This window comes from Asterias amurensis, chromosome 9 (assembly GCF_032118995.1).
Source record: "Asterias amurensis chromosome 9, ASM3211899v1".
Classification (NCBI taxonomy): Eukaryota; Metazoa; Echinodermata; class Asteroidea; order Forcipulatida; family Asteriidae; genus Asterias; species Asterias amurensis.
In genome coordinates this window covers 5,076,802-5,100,721 of record NC_092656.1, presented here as the reverse complement: position 1 = coordinate 5,100,721, position 23,920 = coordinate 5,076,802, and the positions used below count along the sequence as shown (strand labels likewise).

The 23,920-nt window shown below is 36.2% G+C and overlaps 2 protein-coding genes across 3 annotated transcripts in view; one reads left to right on the top strand and one right to left on the bottom strand.

Annotated features, from left to right (window-relative positions):
• LOC139941477 (heterogeneous nuclear ribonucleoprotein K-like) overlaps positions 1-17,774 on the bottom strand; it is a 95,016-nt gene extending 77,242 nt beyond the window's left edge. The window contains exon 1 of the mRNA XM_071937998.1: positions 17,688-17,774. The gene's annotated coding sequence lies outside the window, so the exon portion shown is untranslated. The remainder of the gene's footprint in view (positions 1-17,687) is intronic.
• A 275-nt stretch (positions 17,775-18,049) lies between these two features.
• On the top strand, positions 18,050-23,706 carry LOC139942125 (DET1 homolog). Of its 2 annotated transcripts, none has more exons than XM_071938844.1 (3): positions 18,050-18,117; positions 18,750-20,343; positions 20,734-23,706. In XM_071938844.1, exons 2-3 carry the CDS (start codon positions 18,797-18,799, stop codon positions 20,924-20,926), a joined length of 1,740 nt encoding a protein of 579 aa, XP_071794945.1. In that variant the 5' UTR covers positions 18,050-18,117; positions 18,750-18,796; the 3' UTR covers positions 20,927-23,706. The 2 variants fall into 2 exon arrangements, with proteins under 2 accessions (XP_071794945.1, XP_071794946.1); XM_071938845.1 differs by having other exon boundaries at positions 18,063-18,252.
• Positions 23,707-23,920: the final 214 nt, after the last annotated feature.

Below are 23,920 nucleotides of genomic sequence, written 5' to 3'. Positions count from 1 at the left end.
CATGTGGGTTTCTTTCTTGCATCTTCTTTCCAAAGGTTCAACTGGAACTGTACTTCAACCATCTTGGCCCAATTTCAGTAAGATGTTTTTAAGCAGACGATATTTGTTATCAAAGTTTATTTGCTCAGTGGTGGTGAGAGCCAGTTTTATAATAATTTTTGGATGGTAACCCTTATTTGCTAACTTTGCATTCAGCATATTTTGTGCCGAAAGAGTTGAACCTAAACACACGGGAAGGTGTGCAGCATTCAGCAACAAAACTGGGTGTGGGGGTGATGAGATATATGCAAGGACATTTTCACATGGAAAGGGCGTCCTTTCACAGAATCATTTTTCGGAAAAATCTCAAAAATGCTACCACCTTTTTAAAAAAAATTCAAAGGTTAGTTTTGTTGTATTACAACAATGTATCTCTACTTTTTATAAGATTAAAACATTCAAAAGATTCCCAAAACCAAAGCCTGTATCCTTTGCTTTTAAGACTGTGATGAAAAAATTCTTTCCAGTACATAAATTTGCCACGAGGAGCATCACTGCAGTTTGGAAAATTACATCTTTGTATGAATACCCCCATGACAAATCAGAGGCTTTGAATATTTCATTATCTAATCCTCATGGACTTGGGAACTTATAATCTTGCAGCGTAATCCGCAATTTACATTCATGAATCTCTCTTAACGTCAAAGTCACACTCCATACAGTTTCCTTCTACGATTATATAAAGACTTCAATGAAAGACATTTTGCACAATGAAAGAATCAATGACCTTTACAAAACAGCTCTCATTTTAATCTGTTAAATGTACACAAAATTAATTAAAGACCTGACAAAGGATTTTTAGCTTGCGTGAAAGAGCTCTGGTAGGGTTGAAACCGCAGGCAACAGCTATTTCTATTTTTTTTCTTTTCTTATGAACTTATGAAATACACAGCAGATCAGAATGTCTGATGCCTCTTTTAAAAGGCGTCTCACTTTTTTTGTCCTATCTCACTTTAACAGGCCTGTATGCTTGGCTTTTGAAATGGCAAGTGCACTAAGGCAATTTTTCCTTTGTAAAGGGCACCTTTTAAGAAAATTGTTAATTTCTACTGGAGCTCTTCCAGGGCACCAAAGCAAGGACAAGGGGGCATGGAGGCAATCACATTAGTTGCCTCCGTGAAGTATCGGGCCTGCATCTTATTTGTATTGCTTCACTGTAGACTGCCACCAAGAGAGCATAATTGATAAGTATTCACATTGTGTTTTGTATGACATTTTCTATGACCACTGCACCAAGAGCTCAACCTCTAAACGTGGTCTATCAAGGGCTACACACGTTGTAATATTTCTTTGAAGTAGCAGAAATCATTTCTTTGACTTGACCATCTCTCGCTTCGTCCACCAAAGGTAACTTGAGCAAAACGAATCTCTTTGAAGATACAACCCTAATGGCCATGTTACCGGATGCATTGCAGATTCTGAAGGATTTACTGTTGGTTTTTAAGGTCTCTTCAGCACCTAGTGGGACCCTTGAGTCGTCTGGCCTTCATCTGGTCAATGCTCCTTGTCCTAATCATGTCATGTCAACGATCCTCCCCACAAGAAACATCTCTCCATCTTTGTCTCATGGACATCTTAAAGAACTATCACGGACAACTTGGCATTGGTTTGACAATTTGAGAGCGAACACGTTTTCCAGTGATTTGGTCAGTTGAACTAAATTTGCATATTGCAGGATGTTGTTACATGTACATGTAATCGGCTCAAGACTGATTAAGTTCACAGTGCAACTTGTATGGATTTCATAAAACTGATTTTGGTGCTCCTGTTAATTGGAGTTTATTGATCTACATGTAGCATAGACTCCCACAGAAACATTTATTTTCTAAGGATTTTTTTAAATATTAATTTTAAAGACTTTTATTTGTTTTGTTAAAATTAAACGCGTTTTCACTTGGCCCCTTATGATCATTACAATGATATTAAATTGCAATTAAAGACCTTATTATAGCACTGACCCAACGTTGTGAAGTTATAGTAGAAACATACTGTGGTGCATGACTGTTGGATAACATTTCAGTGAATTTATTGCACAATACAGTAGAGTATTTCGTTTTTAATATACATAAAAAAGATATTAAATCAAGTTGCTAATATCAACCAAGTACCCAAAAAAAAGTTGAACACAAATAACAAATTATAACATATAATAAAATGTACAAAATCAATCAAATATTTATGATGTTTAATCCAGGCAACAACCATCCTTCTGAGACAGATGATGTCTGAAGCAATATATCACTACACACACAAATCCCTCGGCACTCCAGTTTACAAGATCAAAGTCTACCACACATTGTAGAGTGCTGTCAAAATGGACAGACATGGACCTACTTTTTTATTATATAAAAAGAAAAGAAAAAAAAAGTGATTTGTTAAAAGGCATCAGATTTTTAATGTGTTACTTATTATACTAATCCACTTTCAAGAGGGAAGTATATATTTCTTTACATGACACCCTACAATGCATGTCTGTGTCTGTGCACAATAGACCTTTATAACGGCCATCTTGATTTTACTCCATTCCAACTCGTTGTATACAAACTGAGGGTGGACCAAATAATAGTCTGGCGCCATGTTTGCGCAATGAATGCTGTTATTGGAAACAGGGAACATGACTAAGTTGCTGACAGCGTCATAAAGGTCTATAGAGTCCTTTCATTCAACTTGGAGAGAGTACCACACATATAAAAAAATAAATGGACAGAAGAAACTTTAACCTCAACACTCACTGTATCAATCGAAGCGTTAAGTTCTGTCTAAATTCAAACCAAAGTGTGTTGTGTGATACAACTATACAGTCGACATGGAAAGCAGAATCATTTTACCAAATTTTACCGAGTTTAACTTCTCGAGAAAGGGTCTAAATGTCAGGCCATTAAATATTTTTTTCAATTTATACCTCAGGTCCTTTTGTTTGGTAAGCAATTTAAAACAGCCGATTCCATTTTCTTGAGTTTCAGTTTCGTTACATATCAAGAATGGTACGATGGAATTGAGATATTTTCTTTTCAAGGCAATAAAAATGACATGCAAATGACTCACTTAAAAATACAAATTTGAAATTTAAAAACTAAAAGGTTTTGCAATTATTGGTCTAAGAATATTGCAGTTCCTTTCATTTATTTCCACTTTGACCCTTAAATTAAAAAAAAACATGTAGACTTGAGATTTTCCAATACAAGAGAAAAAGCGGGCATCAAGCAATGATTGTGTTAAAAATTAAAAAATCAATAAAAGAAAGATTTCTTCTTTTTGTTTTTGTTTTCACACATTTTATAATCTGTATCATTGACACAGGTAAATTCTGAATCTCAACTCAAAATTGTGTGCTAAACATATCATACAACTCAAAATATGCTTATCAAATATTGTAATACCCTCAGACCCTGACAAGATTCTCCTTCATTAACTTCTGTATCCTCTGTATTATGTCTCTCCTTGCACACTGACAAACAAAAGCAGATTTTTTTCTCCCCCTAACTTAAACGGGATATAAATCAATAGCATAACCATTGATTGGAAGATCTCAAAAACAAAATCAAACTCATTTCTAATAGCTTAGACCCTCGTATCATTTTCTGCCGTCATTGACTTCCGAAATCCTACAATTACTTATTTCAAATTTCGCATTGACACAGGGATGAGACTGAGAGAGAGAGAGAGAGAGCGGGGCATGTTCCACTTAGCATTTACAAGGAAATTACACGGGCTGTGGGGCCCTGGTGACATGTCACCACCTGATTGGTTGTGTCATACCCAGCTTTTCTCTATTAACCACTTGAGCAAGTCACTAGCTAGAGTTGATAACGGCACAATGACTGCACACACGGAGAGAAGGGGGAGAGTCTTATGAATGAAATCCAACGTCAATTAACATCCCTCAACGTACGGCGGGGCGCCATTGGTTAACCACCCAATGATGTGGGGGCTCCCCATTGGCTGCCCGCCGCAGCAGGGGTACCTATCCACCACCAGGCACTCATGCTTACATCCTCATTAATAATGGCCATGAATATAGCTTCTCAAATTTGCTCTTGCTTGGTCAGCGATGAAATATTGACGTGCCACGGATGAGCGTCCACAATAGAGAGCCGTGCACCCATCGTATATGAATCGATGCACCAAGGACATACAATTTAATATCATATACCTGAAAAGCAAAGCTCAATCATGATACAAAGCCATCACCGTGGCATATTGCATCTTATTTCACTGCACCTTGGAAACGGCCTCCCAAGAAAGATAACAACAAGCTTGAGGTTTAAAATCAAAACAGGCATATCTACCCCAAAAAACATATTCACAATAGAATACAAGTATGTGGAAAAAAAATCCTTTGAAATAAAATACCGAGGCCAGAGACGGAGATCATGAAGCTTAGTTTAAACCAGGCACATCTGAGAATTTTTTTTTTTTTTTACAAACAGAAATGGAAAAACAACAAATAATGTTGCTGGAATTCAAACCACGCTTACCCAAAACACAGGCTTCCAAAGCAAGAGTGATAATTACTCCGACCAAAACTTTTTATATATAAATCTGTAGCTAAATTTATCAAAAACAAATCCCTTTCCCCAAGCAAATAGTACACTTTTTTCCGAACTAAAAATGGCAGACACCAAGAACCTAGTCTTTGAGATGAATTCACAAGCCTCGTATACAAGCAAAAATATTTAAAAAATTACAATCATCTTTAAATTAAAGATATTATCAGCCAGTTCCATGGTCAGTTTAAAAGAAAATAAGCACTGGATGGTTTAAATTTTAAAGGGTAAATACCCATAAAAAAAAATAAGGTGGTTTTTTTTTCACGACAGAGAGAAATTATTTCTCCAAACCCAAATAGTGGGACAGAGTTCTTCTCCCATTGTCTTCTAATTATCTCCACCTCTACAAGAAGAGCCTGAAAGGGGAAGTAGGTAAACAGACGACACACAGTCGGTTTCATTTCAAATGTCAAGTTGACGGTTGACAACAATAAAGGATAAAGGACAACAACAGGAAGACGGCTCTCTTTCTATTGATCCATCAGACTTCAAACTACCATGCTTGGCCAACTGATGAGAAGCGATAGCTAAATTCCGAGCAAGGGGGTATACAAAAAAATAGATAGACAGGAGAGGAAGTGAAATATTAAGCTATTGTGTAGACTCTAGTCCCGAGTCTTATCAGAACTTTATGAAAAATAGATAGCAAAGGGCCACTTCAAAGGTTTGCTTTCAGACTCAGTCCAAATGACTTCAAGATGCCATTTTTATATAAGAATAATCAAATACTAAGGAGGATTCTGTGAACAATTCTTGTACATTTGATTTCAAATTGAGTATTTATTTGACAATTTTTTTTATACCAAAGTTTTTCTGCTGGCACTCATCAGTCTTAGACAAGTTTTTTTGACAGAAAATGCAAAAATTTAGCACATGTCCATATCAAAATTGGTGGGCAAAGCATTTTATTTAATTTCAGAGACCAATTTCAAAACTCAGCACACAAGAGTTGTTTTTGAGTTCTTTTCTGCTTAGTTTTGCTCAGCATCAAATTTTCTGCTTAAAGCCATTATACACTTTCGGTAAACAGTATTGTCCAAGTCCCACACTTCGTGTATCACAACTAATATATAAAATAACAAACCTGTGAGAATTTAGGCTCAATCGGTCATCGGAGTCGGGAGAAAATAACGGGAAAACCCATTCTTGTTTCCGCGCGTTTTGCTGTGTCATGACATGTGTTTAAAATAAATCCATTTATATTGTTTTAATGTTTTCTCAAAAAGTAAAGCATTTCATGGAACAATATTTCAAGAGAAGTCTTTCACCATTACCTTCTGTAAACCCTGTAAATTATTTTTTAATCTGTGAACTTTTTTGTTGTGCCTGTACCGAAAGGGTATAATGGCTTTAAGTAGCTCTCTTATAACAAAAATAACTCAATCACAAAACAATTTTGCCTGTTAGAGTAAGGTCTCCAGCATAAACACCATATCACCATATTTCAAGTATTGTTTTCAAATTTTCTGCTCAAGCAGCGCTCTTTAACAGTAGCTTCTACACCAAAGACAAGCCCATCAATCATCATATTTTATGAATTGTGGAAATTGTTATTCACACAACCCCCGTCATGACTTCACAGTGAACGATTGGTCATCTCCCCAACGCACATTGAAAATTGATTTTCTAAAAAGATGTCAGTGTGCCCCGGACATCTAAAGCAACAGATCAAATTTCATTTTTCCAATTATTAAACACCTATGATTGTTAGGATTTAACAAAAACGACTATAAGATCCTCTGAATTCAATCTCTACTGCATTAAAGCGTCAAAAACCTGCCTGTCCAAACTGAAATGCGTTTTGAAAACTGCTTGTCCAAACTGGACAAGGGTTTTTCCACTGCCTGTCCAAATTAGACTTTTCTGGCTAAAAGTGTTTGAGTGGAAAGTTTGTATGCTTTGCTAAGGGGTGGGGACACTTTACAAAGTGGGGTCCTGTTCTACTCTATAATCCGAGACAACTTGAGTTTTTTTTTTAAAGTGCCAAAGTGAAAGCAGAGTGAAACCTGAGACATTTCAGATTCTAGAATTTGTAATAACTTAATAATACTCGGTATGTAATATTTAAAGGTAAAATATTGGTTGTTGAAACAGACTTTGTTTTAATCATGTATACAAATTTTGATATTGAACAATAAAAATAACCTTTGAAAGTTTAATTTCAAAAGGTAGACTTTTTTTATACTTTGAGTGTTAGATCTCATACCGATACTTTTTACTACAATGCTTTCAAAGCTTGGTTATAATTTGCATGCGTCGCCATTGGGAGCTAATAAAAATTACCCCCAAAACCTAAAAAGACAAAAAAGAAAAACCAGGTTTTCATAATGAAATTAAACAAAGTGCTGTTTGCTGAAGGTCTTAAATGCAAAACATGAGCAGCAATTTATGGATACCTTACTTAAGGTGCTTTTTTTCCCTCTTAAATAATTTTCAATACATTCACAAAAGAATGCATTAGATTGACAGATAAAACAACACCATCTATTCATATTTCAATTGCCAGGCCCTTGTTTTTTTAAGAAATATGAGGAAAGCTTTGAATCGTAAATTATTGAGCGGAGCTCTTTGCATTGCTCAGAACTTAAGTCTAAAAAATATTCATGCTGCACCAACTGTATGATCTCAGTCAAACTTTTGAACGAAACTTATAATCTAAAAAGGCAAAGTTCATCATTGATTTTAGATGGAACTATTTCTAAAAGTCCTTTACTGGTGCAAGGCAATTAATAAAAACCTCCCATGAATAAAATCCCCACACAAAAGACAAATTCAACTTGAATACAAGGCTCTCCCCATAATAAGCCTATCTTCTTATCTCAATACAACTGCGAGAGCGAAAAAGGGGTTTGAGGTCTGATAAAAGTTTATCCGACAATTCTGGGTCGCCTCGATGAATTAGGTCAAAGAAGATGGCGAGGAGAAAAGAACCAACCGGCATTGATTTAATAAAATACAAACTGCATGTATGCTCAGAAGAAAATGAAGAAGACAATGGGAGGAGATTTATTAGAGAGCGAGGGGAAACTTGACGTCCGTTGTCTAGGCATAATGCATCTTCTCATAACCAAATGAAGCTCCTTTTCTTTTTCTTGTACAGCATCTTTTGTGTTCCAAAGCTTCTTATGGTCTCTGATACAATACCATACTCCGAGAGGATAATGTATGAACCATTTTTTTGTGGTTGTACTGTTTTGGATCAAATCAAATTTGCACTTACAATGGTAATCAATGTACAGTCTTACAGCCCCCTGTAAAGCTATTTCCTGTTTAGAATCTTCTGGCTGTTGTTTTGGGGGTCATGTACTTGGCAGAAAATTTGCATCTTGTGAAAACCTTGTAATTTGGGCTCCAAATCCTTAGTGAAAGAAGGATGTAATGAACAGTTACTGGAGAAAGGGCAATTAAAAAGGAATTAATGTGCAGTTTTGTTTTAAGACAACTGAGTGTGAAAGCTTGATTGGTTTTCGCCCATTTATTCGATCCAACTTGTGCATTCAACACAGGGTTAATGCCCATAACTTTTTCAGTGACAAGCCACAGACCAGTTTAGGTTTTCATTTCACGTGTCCTTTAGCATTTTTTGTTCATACGACAGGGCTGTTAAAGTTTGACTGCTTGACTGGCATTTGTCCAGTGGACCAGCTGCTAAGGGAGAAAAACTGTGTCATTGACAGTCCCCCCACAAATCATGAGGTGAAGATGTTTTTCTTGTGGAAAACAAACATATAAATAAATGTTCAGTGGATGAAGAGTTTAAAATGGATTTACTTGTTCGCGCTCGTTTTTATGAAAGTCAATTAAAAAATCTAATCCACCAAATTAGCTCGTACAGATTGCTTCACCGTTTGAATCGAACTCTAGGTAATTAGATCCAACATAGAAACTCTGAATAAGGCATTCTAAGCTACATGTACAACTGTCACTCAAAGAATATAAAATGCGTGGAAAAACAGGAGTCACTTAAATCATGTATGACTGCATTAGCTGGAGGCAGTTCCGGGAGGGTGTGCAAAGTACAAGCAACTGACGATCTTTTTACATGAAATTGCCGTATGAATAACCATCAATAGCATATTTGTTTTTATATAAACTTTATTGTGATAATACGCTTTAAGCTAGCCCTACTTTCCCACCATAAATGTTATATTGGTTTGGTCATTTTTTTTCTTCGTGATCCAATAAAATTACCGATGTCAAATAAATTGTATCAAAATTGTTCCCTGTGCATTACAATGCATTAACCATCAATAGCATAAACTTGATTGGATATTATGCTTAAGCTAGCCCTACTTTCCGACCATAAATGTTGGTTTGGTAAAACAAAATTCTCATGAGCCCATACCAATCAAACAAAATTGTATCAATATTATTTCCTGTGCACTGCATGCTCAGAGGCTTGCAAAATCACCTGCATAAAAACAGCCCCATTTTTCAATACATATCTTGACAGTGATGGACACAATCCTAGATTTTGAAGAATCTACTGTAGTGTAAGTAATAAATTCCTTGAAGCATTGCTAGTTTGTATTTTCGGTGAACTACTTTTCCTGAATACAACGTCTGCATTATCTATAACCCAACCCCTTTTTTCAAAGCGACGCACACAGCCTACGCCCCCATTTCCATTAGTTGGTAAATTTCCCGCTGTCATTATGCATCCAATCTTCGTCTCTTCATTAAATCAAACCAATATTTCATGTACGGCAAACCCATTAAACCCAAAGTACGACTTCATCGGATGATGATTTAGCGTAACATGTTTGAAATGGCAACCGAATCTAAACAATGCACGCAGCCTACAATCAATTTTTTAAATATTTGTTCTGAACGACAATAGCAAAACTGTAGAGTAACTTTTTATTTTTTTTATATTTTATTTTTTATTGATGACTATTATATTAAGATAAAATAATGAGAACAAGGGATGATCGATTTACCATGCATTCAGGCGATGTTTGAATTTATAGCTTTGGCTTTATTACCTATTCTTCAATAATGCTACTGGGGCAAATGGCCAAAGCCACATAAACAATATAAACGAGAAGATAACAGCCAAGGGGCCATTCAGAATAGTCAATGTTAAACAAATTATGGGTGGCTCAAATTAAAGAAATAACTGAAAATCCAAATTCTATTTTCTATATATACGCTTAAATTTATAACAAACAAAAAAGAAGACAAGCTGGCCAAGATCATTGATTTCCTTCTTGATTTAACTACAAAGTTAGTTATCCAAGCCAGGAAAACCCATTGAAAACTACTGATGTTGGAGATTTTTGAACAATAATATCTGGTTCACTTGGGACATTACGTTTTCTTCAGAGTATAGATTATATTAAAAATTGAAATTTGAGATTGTTGGTGGGTCAAAACAGTTTCAAATTTTGTTTTTAACCATTGCTTATTCTGAAAGCAAATGGTTGTTTTTGACAGATGGAAACAATGGACATCTCACAACTGGTACACATCAAAAACAAACATGTGGGGTTGTCTAGTTTTAAAGCGAAGCCATTGTGTAAAAAATGGTTATACTGTACTGAACATGTTTTATATCTTTAATTTTAAAAGGAATTCTAAACATTTCCTCTACAACGACTGAAAGAAACTGACCAGGATTCTCTTGGGGTTACCTATGAGGTACCTTTTAGCACCCGTTTAAGATTTACGGGCCGACAAGTGATAGATTGACTAAAACGTCACCGGGAAAGAAAGAAAACCTTTCACTGGTTTACATGAAACAAGCGAACTATGAATGTTGTCGAGTAAAAATTGCTCCGCAACACACACCTTGCAATAAATTGCTTCAAACCATTACATGCATTACAAGAAAAGCAACAAGAAAGAAGAGTGTGATGGAAAGCTTTTAGCGAACGCAATTTGTCAGACTGAATGATTTCTCTAAAATCTCAAAGCAAATTTTAAGAGCATTCCAATTTTTCTTTTCTATGAAAGCAGTGACGATTTTTTTTACTGTGGACATTTTTGTTTTCCTTCTAAGAATGTCTGAAAAGAAATAGATCAAAGGTAAGGATTTAAATGGAAGACAAATTATGCTTCTAAAATTGACATCCTTTCAAAGAATTTTGCCGGTAGTAAAGCTACGACATTTTTTTTAGTATTAACTTCTTAGCCCCTAAGCTGTGAACAGCGTATGAACGTGACAGAAGCTCTAAAAACGCATCAACAAAAAATATTCCTGCTATTCTGAAGAATCTGTAAGGCTCTAGGCTCAACTTTCACATGTTTTTTCAAAAACCCAAAGTCTGTATCTATAATATCAATTTCTGTGTTAACAGTTATTTTTTGATAACAAATAGAGAGATGTTTTAACATGTCACACACAACTATTACATACATGCCACTTTGGACTAGAGTTAGCTAAAATCTTATCAGATGCATGTATGATTTATCAGCACAATCAAGAATTTCTTCAATGAAAAGCTGCTACATTGTCAGGGTTCTCCCAGGATGAATATATAGAACTGTTGGGCATTCTTGACCAATATTTGGAAGTTTGACCTAGCACACTAAAAGCCTTGAAGTACTATGCAATCAGGGACATTGTACATAGTTTTATCTTCATGATTTTGGTGATTTTGATGTTTGGCACCAAAACTTTCTGAAATAATCCCAAGAGGGATATATCATATATCAAGCCCTTTATATTTTTTGTTAATTAAACTTTCACATCACTACCCAACAACAAAGTTTTAAAGCATTAACACAACAAAGAAACAAGTTAAACATTTTTTTGTGGTACATTTTCAGAGATTCTTGGTGCATTAGGTGAGAGGTTTTCCAAAAAAAGAACACACAGTATTTGAAAACATACTTGATTCTAAAAAATCAATAGTTGCAGGAAAAAATAGTAGTTCATTAACATTTCTGCCACATCCAGTGTGAACTTCAAATGTGTATGTAAGGGAAAGATGACAACTGCCTGGAGAAACATGCGTATAGAATTCCAAAATATGGCCACAGAAAGAAAACACTATGTGAAATCATGGGCTCTTGTTTCTGTAGGTACATAATAATCTACCTTTGTAAAGGCGAGTTGCACTCAGTGCAAATGCAAAATGCAAATCGAAAACGCCACAAAAGCATTGAATTATACTCCCAAATCGGGACTGTCAGGCTTCAAATTTCACATGTCATGAAGATGACGGCATTGTCTCAGTTTGGGTTGGCCTTCGTGTGCCCCTCTAAATGTTTTCTTTCGATATACAGGTCTTCTAAGCGAAGGACCCCCCCCCCTTTGCAAAATGAATTACAATTTGAAATTTGGGACATACAAAAAAATAATTTTGAAATCTCCATCATATTATTGTGGGTCAGTTTTAGCCAAGAAATAATTACTAGGGGGCCTGTATCACATAGATCAAGACAAACCAGATTTTGTAACAAACATTTTAGCAAAATACATTTTGAACTAGTGAAAGCTCTTCTCTTTTCAAAAGAAAATGTTGCATACTCTTGAGTCTTATCCACAGTATAATCAGTTTAAAGGAACACGTTGCCTTGGATCGGACGAGTTGGTCAAAACAAAAGCGTGTGTAACCGTTTTTTATAAAATGCATATGGTTGGAAAGATGTTTTAAAAGTAGAATACAATGATCCACACAAGTTTGCCTCGAAATTGCGTAGTTTTCCTTCTACTGTGCGAACTAACATGGTCGGCCATTTATGGGAGTCAAAATTTTGACCCCCATAAATGACCGACGTGTTAGTCGACAAGGTAAAAGGAAAACCACGCAATTTCGAGGCATGTTTGTGTGGATCATTGTATTCTACTTTTACAACATCTTTCTACCCATTGCATTTTATAAAAAACGGTTACAAACGCTTTTCAAAGACCAACTCGACCGATTCAAGGCAACGTGTTCCTTTAAGTCAAGTAATATATGCATACATTCAGAAAACTCATAAAATTGGAAGTGGAAATGATGCAAATGTCAATCAGTACTTCTGGAGCCAAGTCCAAAACCCTTCCTGCTTCCCACATTGATTGTTTGGCTTTTTTCAAAAGCTTCAAAGTTTTCAAAAAATATGTTTCAATTTTTAAAGATGGCAAATGCCTTTCTGTTTTTTTTTTCATTTTGTTTACATTGTTTGTCCTTAACATTACTATGATGGGATATTAAAATGTTCTCACAATTTTTATTTGTTTATTTATTTATTAAAATTTGTTTGTTTAATAGACTGCCATTGCATTGCTGTTTTTCGTATTTGTCACACTGTTTCTCTTCAACATTCCATGTTGGGATGCGCAAACCTGAAAATTTTTGACACGACTGCATCAATTTGTACAATGTTTTCACAATTTTTATGTAGTTACAAATTTATTAGCATTCATTTTGTTCAAGATTGCTTTTTTTTCATATTCTTTACATTGTTTGTCTTCAACCTACAACTATGATGGGATACGCAAGAATACATAATTTTGACCTGACTGCATCAATTTCTTTTCTTATTTTGATTATGGATGGGGTAAATCAAATTTGATATTTTCAGCAAGGGCCACCACGACTGCTTCTCCCATTCAATCCGTTGACACAAGATCGGAAATGAATTGGCAAGAAGCAATTTAATTTTGTGGCACCCTTTTCTTCACTCTGGGAGATAAATGCGTGACTGCACAAAAATATTTGTCATCAATCGTCCACGAGGGGGAAAATGCATTTTTGATTTGTGCATTGTAGGTTTCACTTTAGTCTGGCTACAATCATTGTTGACCGTCAAGTAGAAAACGTGCAGGACGCTTATTTGATTCCAAGGATAGTGAAATTTAAGCATGACAAATGAAATGCCTCGCTCATAATGTCATTTTGGCTTGTCTTCCTTGAGTTATGTGCATTTATGTTGTTTTGGTCGCTGTGTGATTTGGTAACAAAATGCAGAGTCATTTCAAACCATATCTGAATAAGACACATTAGCAATTCATACACTTTTTTTAATGATATCCCAAGCTTACACTGTATGTTTTGAAAATGTAATATAATTTAATATCAGCAAGTTTATTCACAGTGTTATATTATTTTACGCACAGGGAATAAAATGTCCCTTTTAATGTAGTAGGCACAAACAAAATTGACCAGCATTATGTCTGGGTTTGCATATCAGATTTCAATAGAGGGCGCAAGTCAACCAGGAAAAATCTTCCATTTCTCTCAAAAAATTTGCAATCAGAGAGTTGCTATGGAAACCACAGACCTCCTGTAACTAGATATTTTTAAACATAAGAGGGCGCTATGCTGCATATAAACACCAAAATGCAAGCATCATATTTCTCAATAAGAAAAATTTCTCAAATCAAAGAGTTTCTATGTAAGCTTGGGCGATATCACGATATTATCGAATATCGCGATATTAATTTGGAAACGATTTCGATATCGGATGGATTTGGTTTTAATCGAAATATCGATATATCGCGATATCGATTAAATATCGCGATGTATTTGCTAGCTGAGACATCTTGCACCCCATAGGTTTGGAGTAAAACCAGAAGAATAGGTCATTAGAACACCTCTCTTATGCTATGACTGTCTCTTCTACAACTTTCACTTGGAGTTTGAAGACTGATGATCAGGGGTTTCCCTTAACTTTTTTTTTCAATCGCCCGCCGGGCGAGTCAACCAAAATTCTCGATCGCCCGCAGGTTTTTTTCACTAGCCCACATGTAATTATACACAAAATTTTCAAAAAAAAAAAAAAAAAAAAAAAAAAAAAAACCACGAAAGTGAAGCCCTTAAAATTGCTTTTTTTGAGGATTTTATATCTGAATTTTTACCTCAAACTATCCCTTTTCCATCAACAACAACTTTAATGACTTCGTGGTTAGGGGGTCGGTTGATTTGAACATGTTTTGAACTCCGTTTGCAACAAAATCTTCATGAATCAACGATCAGTCAACAACGCACATCGAGAAATAATTAATGAATTGCCCCGTAACGCCCTCTGTTGGCAAAAGTTGTCCATGTTATTGGTTGTCCAAGGCTGTACATTGTGCACAGTCTGCAGTCATTATGCACAACGTTCGGCAATTCTTTACTCCGTTCATGAACATGTACTGCATTGAAGTCTAGTCCTGAACATAATGAATATGGAATTTATTAACAGCCATCAACGGCTAATCACAGCGTGCAGAGATTTGGTCAGAATGGACTTTGGACGACTGTGTGCGTTGTGTATGTGCTGTGCATACTGCATGGATGTACCACCAGTGGGCGACCGTGTACTGTGAGGATACTCGGCACCATGTGGTTTGTGCATCGTGTTTTCAATTGATTGTACGTGTTTTCTGATACGAACGACAGCAATTCCGGTCCCGATCACGACAAAATTAAATCTAGCAAGTTTCTAGAATTGTCAAACTTACTAATTTAAAAGCTTTAGTAGAAGTTTTCGGTGGGATTTTGCCACTGAACCCTCATTTATATGTGAAAAGGAATAATTATTTGACTCGCCCGGCGGGCTAGTGAGAAATGGTTTTCAGTCGCCCGCCGCTATTTTCACTCGCATTTGGCAATCGGGCGACCGCTAATTTCGAACCCTGAGATGTCAAATTTAATTAATCGCGATTATATCGAATATCGCGATATATTGTCAGCGATATATCGTGAATAAAATAAATCGATATCGCCCAAGCTTATTTCCATGGAAACCACAGACCTACTAATACTAGATTTTTTTAACAAAAGAGGGCGCTATGCCATATATTTATAAACATCAAGATGCAAGTATTGTATTTCTCAATGAGAACAGTTTCTCCAATCAGAGAGTTGTTATGGAAACCACAGACCTCCTGATCCTATACATATTTTTTTGAACAAAAGAGGGCGCTATACCATACATAAACATCAAGATGCAAGTATCATATTACTCAATTTGTTACATGTTATGGGGTCTGCTATCTTAGGTCAATTAATTTATGCAACACAAAAGATCTGTAGTGACTAAAAAATGATATGATTAAATACGTGTAAATTTTATTGGATGTTTTACATTTTTCTCTCTTTCCCAAAGCATGTGAGCCATTGCTAAGGACAACAGGGTTTTCACCATGCAAAAGCTAGTAAATCAAGCCGATGCGCAGCTTCTTCTAAATGAATTTCACAAAATTTATCAAGTAAATCCATTTAAAATGCTCCTGGTGGCACAAAATGGCTTTTAAAATAAAATATGGGTTGTTGAGGTCTAAAGATGAATGATGTTACCAATGCAACCAACAGAGGGCGCTCATCACAATCTCCTATTGACACAGCACACATTTCTTCTTGATCACAATAAAAAATGTTTTTAAATCATCAAATCAACATGCCATGTTGCAGAACTTTGAATAGTAAATACTTCGGTCTTTGAAACAAAAATTGGAGACGGATGAACAGGGATACACTAATTCACAATTTTGTTTTAACATCCCTCTATGAGCACTGAATAATGACCAATCAAAACAACTGAAGACTGCTGGAATCACTATTTGTGTACTGACAACAGAGGGCGCTCATCCGGATTTATAGTCCAGCCAGCCTTACTATCCGCTATACACATTTCTTGATCACAATATCAAAATGTTCACCAAATTTTGTGATATTGTCGAATTAGTATTGTTTTTGAGTTTTATTTTCCATTTAGGCCAAATAAAAAAAAAAACAGTTGATCGTCCGGATTTTTCAAAAAAGAGGAGGATCAGGGCCTTATTATTTACTGTTTGTTATTTTTTTCCAAGATGGCCGCTTAGTATCTCAAATCAAACAGGCCACCAATTCTTCAGTTCGAACCCACCGCAAGCATAATTTATACCGATTTGTTGCATGAGGACCCAGGTTAACAAGGATGGATTATTATACTAGCAAGATTTGTTAAAAAAGGCATTCACTAATTTTGTTTTATGAAACAAACGGTTACACATGTTCGAGAGCATCACATTAGATTCGGGAAAAGCCCGGCCCCTAGGTCAGTCCTTTTGAAAGGATGGGGACGATCAACTGGTTTTTTTTTTTATTTGGCATAAGACCATAACAAATTCCCTCAATTATTTCATTAAAATTGTCCACTTTGTCTCTGAAAACATGGCGCAAAATCTGAAGAGGGTTCCATATTATTGTACTGATAGGAAAGGGTTTTCTTTAAATGTTATGAAATGTAGACACCCCAGTTCTACACAAATATATAGTGTGTAAAAACTTACTTGCTAAGAGCAATCGAGAGCTGTTGATAGCAAAAAAAAAATTGTGAGAAACAGCTCCCTCGCTCTGCAGTTCTTTTTGAGAAAGACGTCATTTCTCACTAAAATATTTGAATTGAATTTGAGATCTTAGTCGAGCGTGGTCTCAATTTGAATCAAATTCATCTGAAAGCACACAACTTGTCAACAAGTTTTTTCTTCCATTATTCCCTCGCAACTTGACGACTAATTGAGTTCAAATCTTCACAGGTTTGTTATTTTATGCATGTTCAAGATGTTGAGAATTTCCTACCAATGTCGACATGATGTAGGTAAAATGCTGTAAAATTATTAATAAACTAGATCATTCAATAATCACTATCATCAGTTCAGTTCAGTTTTAATTTAAGTTATTCATCTTAATCAAACTTACTAAGCTGCGAACTATAGTCTATATACTAACCCTTTCTACCTAACGGCTAAGAGAAAAAAACAACATTTTATTAATTAATAATAATTTCATTAAAAATTAACCCACAAAGTGACAAATTACACACACATTGTTATTGAAAGATGGGGTGGTACGAAGAAGTACTACTCTGTACTACATCTAGTACTATGGATGAAGAAAATCATACTAAATACACTTGAAAATTGTACCTAATATAAAAATCTCTCCCACCACTTCTGCTGTGGTTCGGCCACACACGCTAGCTGCAGCGCCACCAACGCGTTGCGACAACTCGACCGTCGTACCCCACAAAAAAAACACCGTACATTTCCTCAAAATAATACATTTATCGTAAACCTGTTATTTTTTATATCATCCTGACGTTATATTTAACATATAATTGTAACAGCATCAAAAACATGTCAATTTTTACAGCGCGTAAAGGACAGAAAACGAAATTTTCAAAGAAATATTTACTTACTTCACGTTGAAATGCAGTGGTACCCGGAAAAAACATGCACAAAGAGATTGGTACACAAATAGGCGCCGTCGATTGTACATGCGCAATACGTTATGCACTGGGTGATAAAAATATGAAAGAACTAGCCCGCGTGCGCGTGCTTTACCCTAGTTGCCCATTGTCGTTTGTTTAACTGAACCCAAACGTGATAAAATATTATCAAAAAAGAATGTAAAATATATACGAATAACTATTTTTATGATTTGGAAGTATTTTTATGCTATTTATTTTATAATTTCATTTATATAACCTGTATAGTTTGAAACACTTTCTTGAATTAGACATAATTAAGGACAAGTGGAAACTATGGTAAAACAGCAGTTAAAATGGCCGCCTCCATGTTCATGCACCATCGAGCGGTTGTTTATGTGGAACGATCTAAATTATTGCGGTATGTCTTGTTTGTGACCCTCTACGTGTTTTCCTCTTATTAAAAATAGACTGGTGATAGTCGTAGTGTTTGAACTATTGTTTTACAATAACAAAAACTGTCTGGCCTGTGCGGTACAGCCGATGCAAAGCGAAGGTAAACGGTTTTTCAGCGACAGTTATGAGTGAGATTAATGTCAATGAATTGTTTTATAAATTATACTGCCCTCTATCGACAATGACAACAAACAATTTATAATAACATTGGACAATATTTTTAAAATAACAAAAACAAATTTAAATGCGAACTGTCCATATTTGTGTGTGTGCATTTTTAAGTAGCATTATTTCAAAACTCCATTCTTCAGAACTTGATTTATTCATTTAGTTTTATTAACAAACTATTTCAGTGATTAATTATTTAGTGATTGGACATCATTGGTTGAAATGAAATTGATTGAATTTGAAGTGATTGAATTTATCAAGTAATTATTTTTAACAATTTTTATCATTCCTTAATTTTGTTTTCTTGTCCGGGAGGCTTTTCTGGTCAATGTTATAAAATACATATTAGTAGCAAATGATTTGACAATGCTTTTTATGCAAATGTTTTTTTTAAATGATAAATTTCCTGGTCTCTCATTTCCAATATAGTTTACCCTGAACTTGAAGAAGAGAATGAAGTTTTACTTTGATGAGATATGACAACGCCAGCAGAAATCTCACAAAATGGAGTGTTACCAAACATTGGCCATGGACATTTCAGTGGGAAGACCAACAATCAACAAAATGATTTGCCTGAAGAAGAGTTCATCCGACCTCGCAAGATTCCCCACCAAAACATTGTACATCGCCTCTTTCATCGGCAGACTCACCGATGCAAACCAGGAACACAATTCCACATCGCAAGATACTTTCACCAGAACGTTTTTCCAGGATTCACTGTTGTAAACGTTGAGAAGCCACCATGTTTTCTCAGAAAGTTCTCCCCAGACGGACAATACTTCATTGCCTTCTCCTCCGATCAGACCTCCCTGGAAATTTACAGATTTCAAGGACCGGCTGCGGCTTGTGATTTGCTTCAAAAGATCAGTAAGAAGGCTCCTGTAGATGTTGTGGAAGCTCAAGGGATCCGTGGACAGCTTTTTCAGAGATTCTTTGCCTTACGTCATGTTGTTAGTGTCACACCAAACGGAGAACATCTCAACCGAGAGTGCAGCCTTTTTACGGACGATGGGCGCTATGTCATTGTAGGATCTGCAGCCTATGTGCCTGATGAACCCTACCCACATTTCTACGATGTTTACCGCAACAACGAGTCTGTCTCGCCCAACCCCCGCTCACCGCTCGAGGATTATTCCCTACACCTGGTTGACCTGCAGTTGGGGATCCTTTGCGACTCTAGAACTTTCAAATGCGACAAAATCTTCTTGTCACACAACCAAGGGCTCTACCTCTATAAGAATATCTTAGCCGTTTTGTCTGTTCAACAACAGACAATTCACATCTTCCAGGTGACACCTGATGGAAATTTTATTGACGTCCGAACTATCGGTAGATTCTGTTATGAGGATGATGGTCTAGTTCTGGCTGCTGGTCAGGATGGGCAGCAACCCCCTCATCCATCGACCTCAAGACCCTACAGGGACACTTGTATCAACTCCTTGAAACACAGACTCCTTGCCTATCTATGGAGGCGTGCCAACCACATCGGAACACCAGGTGCAATGAGGCGATTCTTCCAATACTTTGATTATTTCCGAGGGCTTCGCATGTGGAAGATTCAACTTCTGGATGAGAATCACCTCCTGATCAAATACGCCAGTGAAGATGTGGTGACGCTCAGAACGCAAGATCCCAACTCACAACCATCCTTCTTTGTGGTTTACAACATGCTGACGACAGAGGTGGTGGCCGTTTTTGAGAATACGTCGGAAGAGCTCCTGGAACTTTTCGAGAACTTCTGTGATCTGTTCCGCAATGCTACCCTTCACGCTCATGCACAGTTTACCTGCTCAGCTTCCAGCAATATCTACGCACGACAGATCCAGAGGCGGTTTAAACACACCATTATCAATGCGAGATATGGTGGACATACGGAGGCAGTCAAGAGGCTGTTAGCTCAGCTACCGATTAGCTCACAATCTTATAGTAGCAGCCCTTACCTAGACCTGTCTCTTTTTAGCTACGATGACAAGGGAGTGTCTGTGATGGAGAGGCCCAAAGCCTGTGGAGACCATCCTATAAGGTATGTTTTGTATCAAGTCGGAATTACATTTCAAGGCCTCAAAATAACCCATAGCAATTTCCCGGTGCCCTGTGCTTTTGCTGTGGAACCTCTGCTAGGTGTCAACACAGATGTAAAGTTTCCCCCATAGATACATAGCTTCTTATCGGAGAAAAATTGCTGTGCCCCAGAGCGAAGTCAAAGGCCTGTACTCCTCAAAACTATTTCATGGAAGTGTAAAAGCAAGAATTATTTTTATAAACTTTCATCCAAATAAATAGTAACATTATTTGAATATCGACACCAACAAAGAATTTAGTAAAATTTAAGCCCTTTTTTGTAGAGCATTAGTTAGATTGTATTTTGATTTTTATAAATTTATGTTTGTATTGTTTGTCTCCCGTGTTGAAGGTTTTACTCGCGTGATTCTGGCATCTTGAAGTTCAAGATCCATGCAGGGATGTTGGGCCGTCCATCCCCGCCCTCAGCTCGCCGACTGGTTGCCTTCACCTTCCATCCCTACGAGCCTTTTGCAATATCTGTTCAGCGGACCAACACCGAGTATGTGGTCAACTTCCATGTCAGGCACCAACCTATGGACTAAGAAGATGCCCGACTTCAATTAATGAATAATTACAAAAAAATGATATGGACTAGGTGAGGTTTGCAGTAGCACCATTTAAAAATATGTTGAATTGTCTAGTGTTGGTTCTTGAAATAACCAGTAGTTGACAACTAGACTTTGATCAATATGCTCTGATCATCTGGTTAACAACTCAACGCTTTTATCAGTATGCTCTGATCGTCTTAAGGAAGACAATCAGAGCATACTTACTGATCAAACGTTGGTTGACAACTCAACATTTTGATCAGTATGCTCTGATTGCCTTAAGGAAGACGATCAGAGCATTACTGATCAAAAGACGACCAGAGCATACTGATCAAAAGACGACCAGAGCATACTGATCAAAAGACGATCAGGGCAAACTGATCAAAACATTGTGTTGTCAACCACCACTTCTTTTCAGAACCAACAAAATTTTTTTTTTAGAACCAACACTACTTTAAAGGCAGTGGACACTATTGGTAACAGTCAAAGACTAGCCTCCACAGTTGGTGTATCTCAACATATGCACAAAATAACAAACCTGTGAAAATTTGAGCTCAATCGGTCATTGAACTTGCGAATTAATAATGAAAGAAAAAAACACCCTTGTCACACGAAGTTGTGTGCGTTTAGATGGTTGATTTCGTGACCTCAAGTTCTAAACCTGAGGTCTTGAAATCAAATTCGTGGAAAACTACTTCTTTCTCGAAAAGTATGGCACTTCAGAGGGAGCTGTTTCTCACGATGTTTTATACCATCAACCTCTCCCCATTACTTGTCACCAAGAAAGGTTTTATGCTAATAATTATTTTGAGTAGTTACCAATAGTGTCCACTGCCTTTAAAGAGGGATTTACTAATGGTGCTACCGCAAACCTCTCCTAATTATACTCCCACCATGCAAAGTTTCAGATCGTCCTGATATTTGGGACATTATTTTGTTGCCAAATCCTTTGGGGATTTTGCCAGAGCAACAATTTTCTAGAATGTTGTAAAAAGTTTATCCTACTCTTTGTTTAACTTGTTTATGTGTAGGGTCACAAAGCTAAAAGAACATAAAAAATAGTAAGAGTTATACATGTATAACAATTTTTGCAATATTTGTTGACTTGGGTTTTCTTTCAGATTTAATCTGAAATAGTATAAATGTTTATCTAAGTATTATGTCTTTCTACTTAAAAGTAAAGAAGATATCAGAAATTATTTCATTGGGATGGTCCCTTCATTAACTTTGATGAATTTTTCTCATCCATCCATTCATATAGGAATTATTACAACATTTTTATTAACATTGATAATGTATTCTAACAGTAATGGTTTTAACATTGGCACAATGTATTATCATATAAAAAGCCAAAACAGCGGATCAAATATTGCTGGATCAAATATATTGGTTGCATGAAGAAACATAGATTTGGGCATTAATCCATTCTCAATTTCTAGATTTTTATGTTTACAAAAGCAACACTGAAATTAGCTTTGATGTAGGGTTTTGGGTCTTTTAACAAAATAGTTGTGCAAGGCAAGTCTTAATCATTCTAATGTTAAAGATGCTATGTCAGATTTTTGGTCGATTGGACCCAAAAATTTTGATTTAAAATTCAATAGGTATTTTGATGGGGGTCGAGTAAGTTACAAGCTTTCATTTGAGCCATTGCTCGAAAAATCTGCCAATTATTAGTAGCAGTGAAATAGAGTGCTCAAAATTAATTTTTGTTGGGATCCCGACAATATATCACAGGACCAATTCTTGAGTGTTTTATAAGAAACGTTTGAAATTTTTGATATGGTTCCTGACCATTAAAAGTAAAAGTTAAACTTGTTTTCTTTAGAGCGGGTGATACTCTTTGAAATACCATTTTACTACAAAACAAAAATCAATTTTTTAATGTTTGGGGCCAAAAATCTGACATACCATCTTTAAATAAGTATTGTAAGGGTCGAAAGTCCAGTGTTGTTAAGGTACACACATTCTCAACATTTTGGCTGATGTCTTCTTTTTTCAATTTTGGAGTGAACAAAGAAACATTAACTAGAGCGAGGTTAGAACCTGCGACCTCAAGATTAACAAGTTTGTGTTTTTTACCAACTGACAAGTCCTAATGTTGGTGGTCCCCCTTCTTTGTCAATATCTTTGTTCAGAGGTGTACCATCAGAAGCCATATACATGTAAACTGTTACCGCAGTGCCAGGGATCACACCCAAGTGAATGATACAACCTGGAAAGCGGCAGTACAGAAATTTTGTTCCAGGTAATAAGTAAATAAACCACAAGGGTAAATTTTTGATCAATTGAATGGTGGTGAACAAAAATATATATTTACTAGATCATTATTTGAACCATGACCTACCAACCGAGTTATCAAGCCCTAAATAATGGTGGTCTCCCTATTTTGTCAGTATCTTCCTTTCGCTTAAAATTTTTCTACTAAGCAGAAATGAGCAGACACAATATCACAAGTATGTGAGATGGTAGTTTGGCCGATAACCTTATTCTGGTAAGCAGAATTTTGTTGATCCTGTAGCTAGTTTTTGTGCTTTAGCAGCTTTGTGAAATTTGGCCCTGTGCTTGTGCAACCTTGGCTAGCTGGAATACTGTCACAACTATCAAAACAAAAATACTTTTCTTAACGCTGTAAACTTTTGTGCTGTTTCGTTGTTGCTTTACATGTTAATTTAAATGTTTTAACTGTCTTTTCAACAATTTCTGAACACTGGCTGCTCGCGTGTATTGTTATTGTTTCTTACGGATCAAGAAATTGGATTGTGAATAAACAAAATAAAGTTTCCTCACTTTGTTGAGAATGAATTGGAAAGCTTGATCTATTTATTGGGGTGTGATATTTTCTTGTCAGTGTGTTTGTTTTCAGATGAGTGGGTTGGCATGCAAAAAACTGGTATAGTAATACAAGCTCTGTGGTTAGGGCCCAACTTTGAGTTGGAACAGATTTGAGAATGAAGTGCCCTTCCTCCAAGCAATAACATTGGAAGG

Excerpts from the sequence above, each read along its gene's own strand:
- LOC139942125 (XM_071938844.1), top strand. The coding sequence starts at position 18,797 with ATGACAACGCCAGCAGAAATCTCACAAAATGGAGTGTTACCAAACATT. Across the intron at positions 20,344-20,733 it reads TGTGGAGACCATCCTATAAG|GTTTTACTCGCGTGATTCTG; the intron begins GTATGTTTTGTA and ends CCCGTGTTGAAG.